This window comes from Lepisma saccharinum, chromosome 21 (assembly GCF_977018435.1).
Source record: "Lepisma saccharinum chromosome 21, izLepSacc3.1, whole genome shotgun sequence".
NCBI lineage: Eukaryota > Metazoa > Arthropoda > Insecta > Zygentoma > Lepismatidae > Lepisma > Lepisma saccharinum.
In genome coordinates, this window is record NC_139249.1 from 27,571,674 (window position 1) to 27,585,129 (window position 13,456).

At 37.8% G+C, this 13,456-nt stretch overlaps 1 protein-coding gene across 4 annotated transcripts in view; it reads right to left on the reverse strand.

Moving 5' to 3' along the window:
• LOC146004363 (CTD small phosphatase-like protein 2) overlaps window positions 1–13,456 on the reverse strand; it is an 89,710-nt gene that overhangs the window by 32,134 nt on the left and 44,120 nt on the right. For all 4 annotated transcript variants that reach the window (XR_014443921.1, XM_083143154.1, XM_083143155.1 and 1 more), the window contains exons 2-3: window positions 5,885–6,297; window positions 728–895 (exon numbers count right to left, since the gene is read on the reverse strand). Coding sequence is in view for 3 of the 4 variants with exons in the window: in XM_083143154.1 (XP_082999280.1) it covers window positions 728–895; window positions 5,885–6,085 (369 nt within the window). In the remaining variant the exon portion in view is untranslated. The remainder of the gene's footprint in view (window positions 1–727; window positions 896–5,884; window positions 6,298–13,456) is intronic.

The window sequence follows — 13,456 nt, forward strand, 5'->3', positions numbered from 1 at the left end:
CACTCACAAGAAAGTTACAGCATTGCTTTTAATTTTAAATATGGGGCACTTTCATATGGAATACTCCATAAACGAAGTATAATGATACTTAAACACAATTTGCTTGGCCAAAAACATGTAAATGGAATTGCCTGTCGTAAATCAATACTACATTAAAAAGATAAAGCGAAACTTGAAAAATTTCCATAGTGTTAATTACCATTCTTGCCCTGTGTGAACAGTTCCTAGTTATATAAAGCAAATGTTGTTTACCCTGGGTGAGAGCAATTAGAATTGGACTTCATGCCCTGATCAGGTGTCATCCAATGAAATGCCCTCTTTTAGGCCTTGGCCCACAAAGGGATGTTGCATCTTGGTAAGAGACAGAGTTATAATCACAAGAACTGTGATCCTAATGGATTAATGTAAGTAACTAAAATTAAAATGACACTCATTTTTGCAACTAGCAAAAGCAAATTTCTACCGGTACTATAATTTTTAAGGTTTTGGACTGCTTGAGGCAGGGGGAGGGGAGAAATTACACATAGCATCCCCCGGCTGTCTACTCTTCCCATGCTAAGCATACCAGCCAACCCCAAGTTCAATCAAACACTCCCCCACCTAACAATTTCCACTTCAAGCACTGGCTTCAGAAGGTTAAAAATATTTCCTTTGAAAGGGGATTGTCCACAAACATGAAAAAAGTATGATTAAGGTATATTTCACCATTCCCATGGATGAAACCTACCTTCATAGGACATTCCTTCACCATATTGTTAGTTTTTGTTCTCAGGGGTGTTGACGTAATGAAAGCCTCTTCCTCTAGATGCGGTTCCTGTGATTTCCGACAGTGTGACAATTTCTCACCTTTTTTAGCAACTCCATTTGGGGCATGCAACACATTGTCATCACTCTTCTGAAAGCAGCAAACATCATCATGTAAGACACACTCACATACATACCACCAAGAAAACTGAAGCCTCAGAAAACATGCAAACAAATGGAATTCTTTCAACTACTGTCTTCCAAGTTGGTAACTTTAGTGTTTTTCGACGTTATGCAGCATGGTTCTATGGCTTCTGTATCACCATAAATAGTAATTTACTAAGACTCACCTGCTCTCTGAAATGTAATGCTTAACACACTAATTATACTTACTTGTCTTTAATATTTTAACATACTAACTAGGATGGTACAGATTAACTGTACTCTAATTAACATCTGATGATCGAGGTACATCATAAAATTACAGAAGTTTTTAATTATCGTATGCAGAAGTAGAAAAAATACATGGTGCCTGAAAATTTTCACTTGGCAACTTCAATCGCTTTTTTTTAATAATGAGTACATTATGTGTTTTTTAATGTGTGTGTTTCCTGTCACACATGTATCGTGAAATGAAAATAATAAACATGCGATTCTAAATTTTTGCACTGTTCCTAGCCAAATTTTAAAATCTGCAGCAACATGATAGAGACGGCCATATATTAGAATGTAATGCATAGTTATTCACGCTGTTACCAGTTGAGCCTTCTTTCAGAAGGCCCCTTTGGTGCAAGAATTAATTACTTTTAATCCAATCTGTCATTAATTAATAAATGTTTCAAGATCACATTTCATAGCTTTCTTAGCCCATATATTAAAAAAAAAAACTGCTCCTGAAAAAAAATTGGCTGGCACCTGAATTATTTTTAGTTTTGTCTATCCCTGATCCTATGTATCTCTTGTTATTCCTATGAATATGAACATATGATTTGCTTGTCCTGATATTGTGAAGTAAAGATTTAACTATACAGTGTCCTTTTCAGGGGGTAAAATCCACTGCAATCACCTGGTTACGAACATCAATTAACCAATCATGTTCTTCAAGGAACATTTGAAATTTTATATCAGATTGGTTTATCAGTATTGGTAAATTATTGATATTGGCAAAAATTTCAATTTGGTCCATCCTTAATACTAATCAAGTAAGTGGCATGTCTTCAACTTTGCATGTTGAACACATCAAGTTTATGAGAATAAGTGATGAAAAAATAAAAGAAAAGAGCACATTTATGCAAAATATTTCCCAACAAGAAACCAGGAAGGGAAAATTAATTTTGTTTCCGGTTTCAAATTTTGGTAAGAAAAAACTTAATTTCCCTGCTTTTCCAGGATTTTGAATGTTTTTACAAAATTCCCTGATCTTTCCAGCTCACTGAGAACCTTGGTTTCAATTACTTGAAACCTGCATAAAAAATGTTAAAAAAAATTAGTGTTTTTTTGGGTAAAAAAAACTTGGTGATTGACAGTTGCTTATGTCATGATCACTGAAATTTTCAGTCTATACCCAGAACTGACTTATTCGATATCCCAAGATAGAATCTGTTCACGATAGAGCTAGATTATTTCAGTAACATCTCTGACACTTATGCATTTGGAGCGTGGGATGTAATCCTAATTCCCAAGGTTCCAAACAACAAGCGAGCCAATAACATCTCAACAAAGCACCTATTGCTAACCCAGGGTTCCCATGGGAACTTGAAATGCATTTTCCCTGAGTTTTCCAGAGTAATCAATATTGCTGTATTCTTTTTTTTTACAATAGCCTCCATTTCCCCTCATAGCCATAACATCACCACTTTATTATTATTAGAGATGAGATGGACTAGCTGATTGACTGATCAATTGATTTAAAATTTTGGGGTGCTTCGGCATGGCACGTGTGGCCTTTTTGCCCTGCTATAAGTATATGGAGAAAATCCCTTTAACTACCCTAACCTTAAAATTAAAAAATGGGTGTAAAGTGCCCCTTGAGAAAAGTTAAAGATGCAAGTTGTAAAGAGACTTCCACAAGACAAACACAAAATTAAAAACAGTACGCATAGTCTAAAAAACTTGCTCAGAAAGAGTATCTTCTCAAGAAGATAAACCACTGGGTAAAACAGTCGTCATCTTCCAACATGGACAGATAACAAATCGTTGGGAAGGTTAAAACTCTGCCTGAGGAAATTAAATTCAGCACATTCGAGAAGAATGTGTCTAGCACTTAAAAACGTTACAGGTATGGCACAGCGGAGGGTCCAGCCCTCGCAACGATCTGTGAGACAGCTGTGTCCAATTCGAAGCAGAGTGATTTCTTCTTGGCGGGAGGAATGGGACAAGGAACACCAAGCACCAGTGATGGGCCTTATAGCACAAAGCTTGTTCCATGCTACCCTACCTGGCATGTCGACAAGAATGTCACCATCTGCATGGACCCCCCGGAATCCCCCCGCCCCCTTTCTACAAGTCCTTGCTTGATGCCTGCATGACTGGGGAATCAGCAGAAGCAGACTAATTGTTACTCTATTGTCATGGGCATATCTGTGTATCAGTATTATTACTGATAATTTTAGCCATTTTTTATTACTTTTGTGAATAAAAACATAAAATTTGTATGTAATGGTTTTGTACAGTAAATGTCTAAATATGCAGTTCATTATTAAAGGTAAAATACATTGAATCACTTGGTTACATACATTAATTGAGGTGGTGAATGATTGTTCTGCAAAAATCATTTGCAATTTTGTATTGGTTCAGTAGATATTATGTTATCAGAATCAGTAAAATTTATATCAGCAGTATGACAGTACTGGGAAATATTCGTATCAGTTCACTTTCTGAAACCAAACTAAATTAAGAATAAAATTGCATCACCGTGCACATATAATTAAGGATTACGGTCACAGAGACCTGTGCGAGTTAAATACCTTTTCCAACTGTTTTACAGTGCACAAAATAACATTTCAAACACACCCCATACATATATATTTTCACACTTTTGAGAAACACAAGTTTACAAATTGACAAAATATCAATTAAGCTGTAATGGAAAATAGACATACATCTAAAGCCCATATCTTCAAAGCAGCTTGTGTGAAGAAAATCAACAGGCAGGAGCATATTCTAGCCCTTCAGGTGTACTTCACTGGGACTCATTGCTCATTTAGATGATTTTCCCTGAGAATTTTAATTTTTTCAAATTCCCCCGAGATTTCCAGGTTTTTCCCTGTAAACCTCTTGCTCATGCTCCGAAAGTATTTAATAATATGACTAATTGCTTTATCTTGTGAAATCACTTTTTCATTCAATACACTTTGGACTTCAAAATCACAAAAGGGTACATATAAATAGAATAATGTGCTGCAATATCAACTAATCTAAAATCTGCATTTGAATTCTCTTGAATGAGGTTCTTGTATACTTGCATTTCCTTGCAAAGACTACCTTACCCAAGGGTGGGGGGTGTCAGGACCTCCACCTCTTGTTTTTTTATTTTTTTAACTGTGAACATTTATATTAAAAAAACTGAAAATAAATTACATAGTTCCCTATGGTATTCCGTGTTACTTTTGTTCATAGCAAAGGTAACATGCCTAGGGGTAAAATTCACCCCCTTTGGATGCATGTTCGAGACACTAATGCCAGTGACAGTGCATAATTGGTTGCTAAGAGATTTTTGTAATTAGTATAATTACTATATAACCGCACCTATATAAAAAACGCACTGATGCAAAATTAATACGCATAACGTACGTAAGTTTCTCATATGACACGGGTAAACGAGGGTTAATACAGGGTGTCCCACTAGGTTTCGAACCCGAAAAAAAAAGTTATAATTTCCGAACAAACATACATAGGAAAATGAAATTCACAATACACGTACCTTGTTTCATGCTGAATACACGATCGTTACAGCAAGTGCTGCAAGTGTCTTCCCTGGACATCCAGACATGTTTATACACGGCATTCCATATTGTGAAGTCTCTGGTGTGATCTCGTGAATCGCATTCTCGATGTTGTTTCGCAACTCTTGCAGTGATCGTGGTTTGTTTCTGTAGACACAACCTTTCAGAAAATGCCATAAAAAGAAATCCGGAGGTGTCAAATGTGGGGATCTTGGAGGCCACAATCCTTTGGAGATAATTCTGTCACCAAAAAAGGACTCAATTTCTGCCATGGACACGTTGGAAGTATGGCATGTCGCTCTGTCTTGTTGGAAATATCCACAACGCAGTTATTCATCATCCAGCTGATTCACAAATGTACTGAAGATGTGTAAGTAAACGTGTGTGTTTACTGTATCTTCAAAGAAGATGGGTCCAATGATATGCTGTCGGGAAATTGCACACCAAACTTCCAACTTCAATGGTCCTTTACGGCGTCCAAATTCACGTTGAACGGTCTGATACGATCCCGACATCCAATATTTCTTTACAATGAACACTGATTTTGGTAAGGTGTACCGATCCATCCTCGCGATGCAGGTACTCGCGCATCACACTAACCCACACGCACCACTTCCCCTGGCGCCACCTAACGTCTTTGTTTTGACGCGTGCGTTTATGTTCAACCCTGCCTCGTGTTCAGCATGAAACAAGGTATGTGTATTGTGAATTGTGAATTTCATTTTCCTATGTATGTTTGTTCGCAAATTATAACATTTTTTTCGGGTTCGAAAGCTAGTGGGACACCCATTCTATGAAAGGCTTAGAAGTAAAGCATGGTGACATTTTGGACATTACTGCGTTACAAAGTAAAAAGAACCATCCTTTAATTTTAGATTGTAATTGCCATGTAATGCAATTTTCACTGGACACATTGAATGCTTATGAAATTGAAAAGGAAAAAAAACCCACGAAGACAATTTATCTACAGTATAGCTTCTAATAAACTTTTTTCTGAATAAACTAAGTAACGACCAAAATGCCACCATGCTTTAATCATGAGCCCTTCATATAATTCTACTGGCTGTGGTCAGTATAGGTAAAGGGAATTATCATGCTTCTCTACCTTATTTTTACTATAGATACCTGACAACTATGGCAAAAATGGAAAATTATGTTGCCAACACACTGGCACATATCTTTTTTCAAAGACTTACCTCTTTAAGGAGTTTCCCACTCCTTCTCCTGAACCTATTAATTTTCCGAGCTCTGCTTATGCGTACAGGTGACACACCATTCAACTTGCAGTTCTTTCCGATACCACGAACTGTTCTTGCATAGCACAAACGTTGAGATCCTTTTAGTGAAATGTTTCCCTTCCGAACTACTGCACCACGCTGTTCACTTCGTAGCCACATGGCACCAATCCCATAGGGGCACTCTACACTGCTCTTAGCACAGCTAATCGGAGAAGGTCTATTCTACTATTCTCCTACCATCCTACCGCCCATATCTGCTTCTTTCTCCCCAGATCTTTATCACTTTACACCGATCATATCCATTTTGGTTCCTTTGCTGCTGATTCTAAACAGAATTCTCCTCTCTCTTCATGTGCATCTTCTGAAATTTGCTGTAAAAGAAAAAAAAAATTTCATTAAAAAATTGTTATAACTCATTTCGGCATTTTGAAAGATATTTTATCTAAAACTTGTAAAAAGTTGGGATTGCATAGCACTCAAACTTTATATAAATAAAAGAATGTGTGACAACGGATCTTTGAAATTCACACAATTTATAATTTATCAGATCATGCGAGTGTACATTACAAATCTGCAACCAGATTTTGTCTAACTCCTACTGTAAGAGATAGACCTACGGCAACGAGTTGATATGACAGGACCCCTCTCCGATTTTCTTCATATTTGGCACTCACTAATTGAGGCCTCCTAATCACGAATCTGAAGTTAAAATTTGTCAGAAACGTCTAGAAATTGCAAAATAATTGAAAATAAGGCGTTAGTTTTCGGAATGGAAACTGTCGATTTTCGTGAATTTTTTTCATTCACAACCAAATATATATATTCCTGATACTACCATGACACCAAATTTTAACTATGTTTGCCTAACCTAACCAAACTAACCTAACCACGTGCCAATGGTTCGCAATTTCTAGACGTGACCGACAAATTTTAACTTCAGATTCATGATTAGGAGGCCTCAATTAGTGAGTATGCCAAATATGAAGAAAATCGGAGAGGGGTCCGGTTATCTCAAGTCATACCGACCTACGTATAGTGCCTTAGCCAGCTTATATATTCTAACAAGTGTTCTGGGTTACCAGCCAGGTTAAATCAGCATTAGCTTCTAACGTTTCAAGCACATACATTGCTCTCATCATCTGCGAATTGATAATAACAGCAATGTATGTGCTCGAAACGTTGGAAGCTAATGCAGATTTAACCTGACTGGTAACCCAAGAACACTTGTTCGAATCAGGTCGCCAGGAAAGATACAATTCCTACAGATTACATATGTGTGTGTTGAGCACAGTTAATTGGAACTGATAAAATTATTTCAGCTTTAACCACTATGTGCCTCCACCGGGTATTGAACCCGGGACCCCTTCATTACAAGGTGATGACTATGCCATGGGAAGGCCCACATCTATAAACACAAGTCACACAAATGTTAAGGTATATATTCTAACCTGCAAAAAATTGTTAATTGTGTAAGAATTTCAAATATAAATCTACCAAATCATTAGGGCTCGGAAGTTGAAGACCTATCAATTGCCAAAAAAACGACCTATAAAAAAGAGACCTAAAAAAAAGGACCTAAAAACGAAAAAAAGGACGTATAAATGTGATCCAAATTAATTAATAACTTCAGTTTTAATTACATATTTAATGAATTTAAAAAATTCAATATTCTGGTGGTATGGAACACCAAAATGAATGAAATGCATCTTCTTTCAGACACTTATATATTTTTTTAGATGAACATAATTTGATAAATCATATTTGAAGAATCATTTTTGGACTAACCACACTAGGGTTACAGAAATAGGACTTCGGATCCTATTTCAGTCGTCCAAAAATGTTTTTCTCTCGTTTCAGGGATGGTTCAAATATATTTATTTCATTTTTTTATTTCTTTACTATAGAAAGGATGTTTAAGAGGTGATATACTGATGATGATTCCAATTGAGAATGGGCAGTAAAAACGTAGTCCAAAGAAGGTGATGTTGTAAAAAAAGGCCGTTAAGACCTAAAAAAGAACAAATAAGCCACAAAACACTGAAAAAGGCAAAAAAGGACAAATAGAACCCACCTTTTTCTGGCCTACAATGACCCAAAATGAACATATATTATGTTGGACCTCCTCTTAGGACACTCGGAAAAAGAAGGATTTTTCCTCAACTTCCGAGCCTACTAAACATCTTCAAGAAGTCTTATCTTGCAATAATCTTCCGTCTGTCAGATTGCTCCACAAAGGACAGTAATTCCTCGATAAAAATAAAAACTCAACTGTGAAAATCTCGCCTCAGGGCATTTATTCATATGTATAAATTCAATAGCATTTGGATTAATAAAATTTGCAATTTTTCACGTCTACGGAGAAAAATTCAAGCTGAATTCACGCATAATTTCCGGAGCAAATAATTCACGCAGAATTCCCGGTGAGTAGCCACCCTGCTATGATGTTAAGGAAATATGTAAAATGTGGAATTGGAATGAAAACAGACCAATTCGAGATTCACATAGGCTATGGGAAAAACTTGAAATCTGTGATGACACTTATACCATTTCTTACAGGTCAAAATGAAATTACTTTTCATTGACTTTGTTCAGGAGCTGGTGGACCTTTCGATCAATACTCTTCACTCAAGTGGGGTTATCATTGCAAAACAATGCATTCAAAATGTTTACATAACACTTTTACTTCCTACGTATGTAAGCAAGGATCTGAAAGCAGAGCGATTTAAATATTGTGACAAAGAAGTTGATAAGAGGGGTCTGAACCGCCCCTCCCATTTTTTGGCATGCCTCTGGTATATATTCACCAACCCATCTAAAACCCTCGCGCGGGAACAGTGTCGCTAGTTCAAGTTACGGGAAAGCCTGTAGTTCGCATATTTTCCAAGGTCTCGGAAAGCTTGGTGGATCTATTGTTTTTGATGTATATAGATAGCAGACAGACGAAGGACATGACAAGGGTACTACTCTTTCAACTGTTGGTGAAATTAACGACGAGGTTCTTAAAAGAAGCTTGAAATAAAGGTAAAAAAGGTAAAGTGTTCCCCTGTGCATAGCACCACGCCATGAAGGCGTATAGGGGGTGTGGGGGTAACGCCCCAGGGTTTCCCCCAGGTACCCATGTTATTCGACGCTGGGTGGGCGCCGGGGCCGCTTCCAACGTTAGAAAAGTTCCCGGATTTGAACCGGCCGGGGATCGAACCCGGGACCTTGAGCATGGTAGTCAGACGCGTTACCGACTGAGTCAGCTTGAAATAACATAGTAAATGAACACCCCCTCGCAGCTATCGTCAGCTAAATTCCGAAAATTGTTATGCAGAGGGAGCAAACAAGAAAAGTGGTCTTACTCCACGTAAATAAGAAAATGGAATATGGAATGTTTTATTGTTTTTAATTGCATTATGGTTTGGATGTTTGTAAATGCATATAATTTGCACATTTTACCAAAAAGTTACTAGCATCTGCAGCCTATATGCTTCCCAGACAATTGAAGTCAAAATTTGCTTCATGTTTAAAGCGTCACACACATAATGCACTTGTTAATGCTTTTCATGCAGTCAGCCTATGTCATCATACTCAAGTTTTTCTTTTTAAAATTTGTTAGCAGAAGCCATAAAGTACTTCATAATTCTATGAAATCAGTTCGTTATGAATATTTTAATCCAATCTCATGTCTAGAACCTACACTTTTGTGTGTAAAATGTCACACAACACTGGAATGCCCCAGAGGCATTAATTTCTTTATATATTTTAGGTTAGTGCTAACACTGGTAAATTGTATTGTTCTTTAATTCTTCGGGTTTTATCATAACTTTCTGCGCCAATCAAGAGAATCGATCCACAACTCCAGCGAGCTCTGCTAAGCTCAACACGACGTGCACCAGTGCGTGACAAAAGGTGAATTGCCTTTTGCACCGAAATCACCTTGTCCTGTCTGATGGGTCAGCTCAAGCCCATCATTTACGGCAAACTACGGTGCAAGCACACGGTGGCCTTGAAAATTCCAGTTACGCATCCTTATAGAAACGGCCCCTTCCGGAGTAATATATCGCGTATATTTGTCCGTCCACCTATAAACCTGCGCACGAATGACGTAACTTCCATCTATTATCGAAAATATTCGTTTGTACGAATTGATAAGGTGAACCAATCAGGATTTCTTGCTGAGTACTCGGCCCTCTCCAAATAATATTAAACACTCGTAAACTAGTTTATTTTACTTGGCATTTCTGCCACTTTTTTAATTAAGGAACGAACACTCATAAAGAACTTCCCATGCCCCGGCCGGGATTAGAACCCGGAAATTCTGGCGCGTCGCGCTTAACCACTCCGCCACGGAGGATGGCTCATGATGTACGAGTTCAGCTGTTCCTGACACATTCAACGAGTAAAAGTAAAGTAAAAAAAGTAAAGTGCTCCCCTGTGCATAGCACAACGCCATGATGGCGTATAGGGGGTGTGGGGGTAACGCCCCCAACACTTTCTTGATCCGGTCGTGAGTAGGGGTGATGTGATCAGCATCACGCCCCTGACCGCCTTTACCCCCCAGGTACCCATGTTATTCGACGCTGGGTGGGCGCCGGGGCCGCTTCCAACGAGTTTGTTTACAATACTCACCACTAGGGCCCACTCCACTGCCGCCAAGCTGTTAACATGTTAGATCTGCCAAGTGTGATAACATTTTCTATTTGTATTTTACGTCGATTTTCTTCCAAACAGATACATTTTCACAACCTAAATCAATTTGAACGCGTTTCTTATTTTGCCTCGTTTTTGTTATTTAATAAATATTCAATTCTTTATCTTTTTGACAAGTTTCTTGCCAGGGCAAATCTTGGCGATTTTAACTATATGTAAGCTACATAATGATTACCTGCTGTTATATCCATTTTTATACCATTCTTTTTACCTATTCATGTAAGAATAATACAATGTTAATTTACTTATGTACAAACCTATAAATTATATGAACGTATTCATGTAAACATATTATTTCTGAGACACTTCGTTCGGACATCCCCGAAATATATTTCTAGATACGTGCTCGTTTAAATGTCTGACGAAACAACCGACAATATCCCAAAGCAAATGATCCTTCGTGAACGCGAAGATACAGTCCACTGGATTCGGCGGAAATCTGATTTCCATCTCATAAAAAGTAAAGCCAACACAGGATTTTCCGAGTTTCAGGGATCAACAAACACGCCACAAAACGTTCAAATGGCCAAGAATACAACCTGTCTGTGCATTTTACTTCCAAGTGGGAACCAGTGGCCGTAACATTTACATAATTTTCTACTCACTTGCGAAAATGTACATTTACTTCGCAATAAAAATGTACCGAACCATGAAGACTTATCTTTTCGAACATTATCATAGCTGAGATGGTGTAATCAGCACCACACTGAGCCAGCCACCTTTACCCTCCAGATCGTCCTCAAGTACCTAACCATCGATGAGAGGATGAGCAAGGCTGTTGTCTCAATATTCGACACATCAACATGACAGTAAAATTATACAATTACGTTATTAAATCATGCGAGACCAGCGTATCTAGAAATATTCCCTACATCATCATGGATGGATTATGACAGAAGCTAAAGATTCGGCAACAGAGCAAGAAGCGTGTAACAACAATGTGGACATTTAAATGCCCAGTCACTGTATTGTTTCCCATGGGTTAGATTCGGCAACACTGCACGGATGACCTTGGGATAACAACACAGGCACACCGCTCTTACTCATTCCACCTCTCCGAATTATCCAGCTTCAGCAAAATGTAACAATTTTCTTGCACGTGAAACTAGCGTGGTTTATTTAGCTATACATGTTAGAAAATAGCACACTGCCCACACGTACAACTTTAAAAAAATGTAAAAATGCAGCGTAGTCATGAATTCTGTAAACGACTGAATGCTTTAGAAAAGCTTCAAGAAAGATCCGGCAACCTTTCCACATTGAGGTGTTTTGTTATGAATTCAATATTGATACCAAAACAATACGGGAATAGAAAATGTGTTTACTAGTTGCACCCATGTATTTCGTGTGAATGTTCAATTGCTGCTGAAGGTATAGTATAAGATATTTTTTTCAAGTTACACGGTTTTGTGTGAACACCAGTAGTTATTGTGACTTTACGTAGCCTTTCTGTCTCTATAGGTAAATCGCAACTATAAGAATGAATGGTAGGATAGACGAATACAAACATTCGTGATTTTAACCCAGGACCTCTGACCTCGTAGCGCATAATGCTACCCACTCTGTTCAGAGGAAAGTATATTGCACTTACCCAGTGGTTGGAAGTACCGCGCTACTGTAGCTAGCTACAAAATTCCTGTACTTTATTTATTTGTGGCGGAGATTAAGGCTCATGCCTTTTCTTACACTCAACCACATACAAAAAGTTCATATTATAGAACATATTCATAAATTGATCCATATATAAACATTCAAAATAACGATCACACACACCTTTCACGTCAAACCAACAGCGGTAAAAATATGTAATTCAAAGAAATACATAAAACACACACACATACATGTACACACACTCATACATAGGTTTATATACATAACAGGCCACTACAAATATTTATTAAACATGTGTTAATTACTTGACAAAAACAAAAAAAATCGAACAAGGAACTTAATCTTCTTTTGAAGATACCTATTGAATTTGATTTTCTCATTTCATGTGAAAGTGCATTTCAGTCCCTAACCACTGATACAGTAAAAGAGTTACTAAAAAATTCAGTTTTGTGAGTTTTAATTGTTAGAAGATTAGAACTTTGGGATCTTGTGTATGATAACTCTGGGTTTCCTAACGGAAGCAATCTGTCGTTGAGATACAAAGGACTTCCTGTGTGAAGTAACTTATATCTGCGTCTTTCTTTCGTTTTAATCCAGCCTAATTTACTATAATACTAGATGATTGCCCGGCGTTGCCCGGGTATTTAGTTATCCGAATCTACTATTACACAGGAATATAATGAACTTTGAGTTGAACGGCATTGGGAGTGTCACTATTCATCTCAGCGGCCCCGAAAACTATGGATTCCACACTAATATAGGTCGTTTTTTTACATGTCACCTCCTTCCCACCCCCAACCCTAGGGGTGCCAGGGGTGTCTTGGGAGTTGAACGGCATTGGGAGTATCACTATCTTAGCAACCCCGACCAGTATGGATTCCACACTAATATCCGTCGTTTTTTATTATTTTTACACGTCACACCTTCCCACCCCCACCCCTAGGGGCGCCAGGGGTGTCTTACCCGCACAGTATTTCTTTCCAGATTGTAAGTAATATGTGTACCAAGTTTGGTTGAAGTCGCTCCAGGCGTTCGAGAGTTATACGGGAACAAAAACACACACACACACATCAATTTTGATATACAGTATGTAACATTCTCAGCAGCAAGAAATTATTTTTACAAGAACGATAGACGTACACTTTCTGGAATTGCAATTATTTATGTCAATTTTAAAATTTCAATATTTTTAGAACGCTCAAGTTTACACGTCAGTTTCCTCAA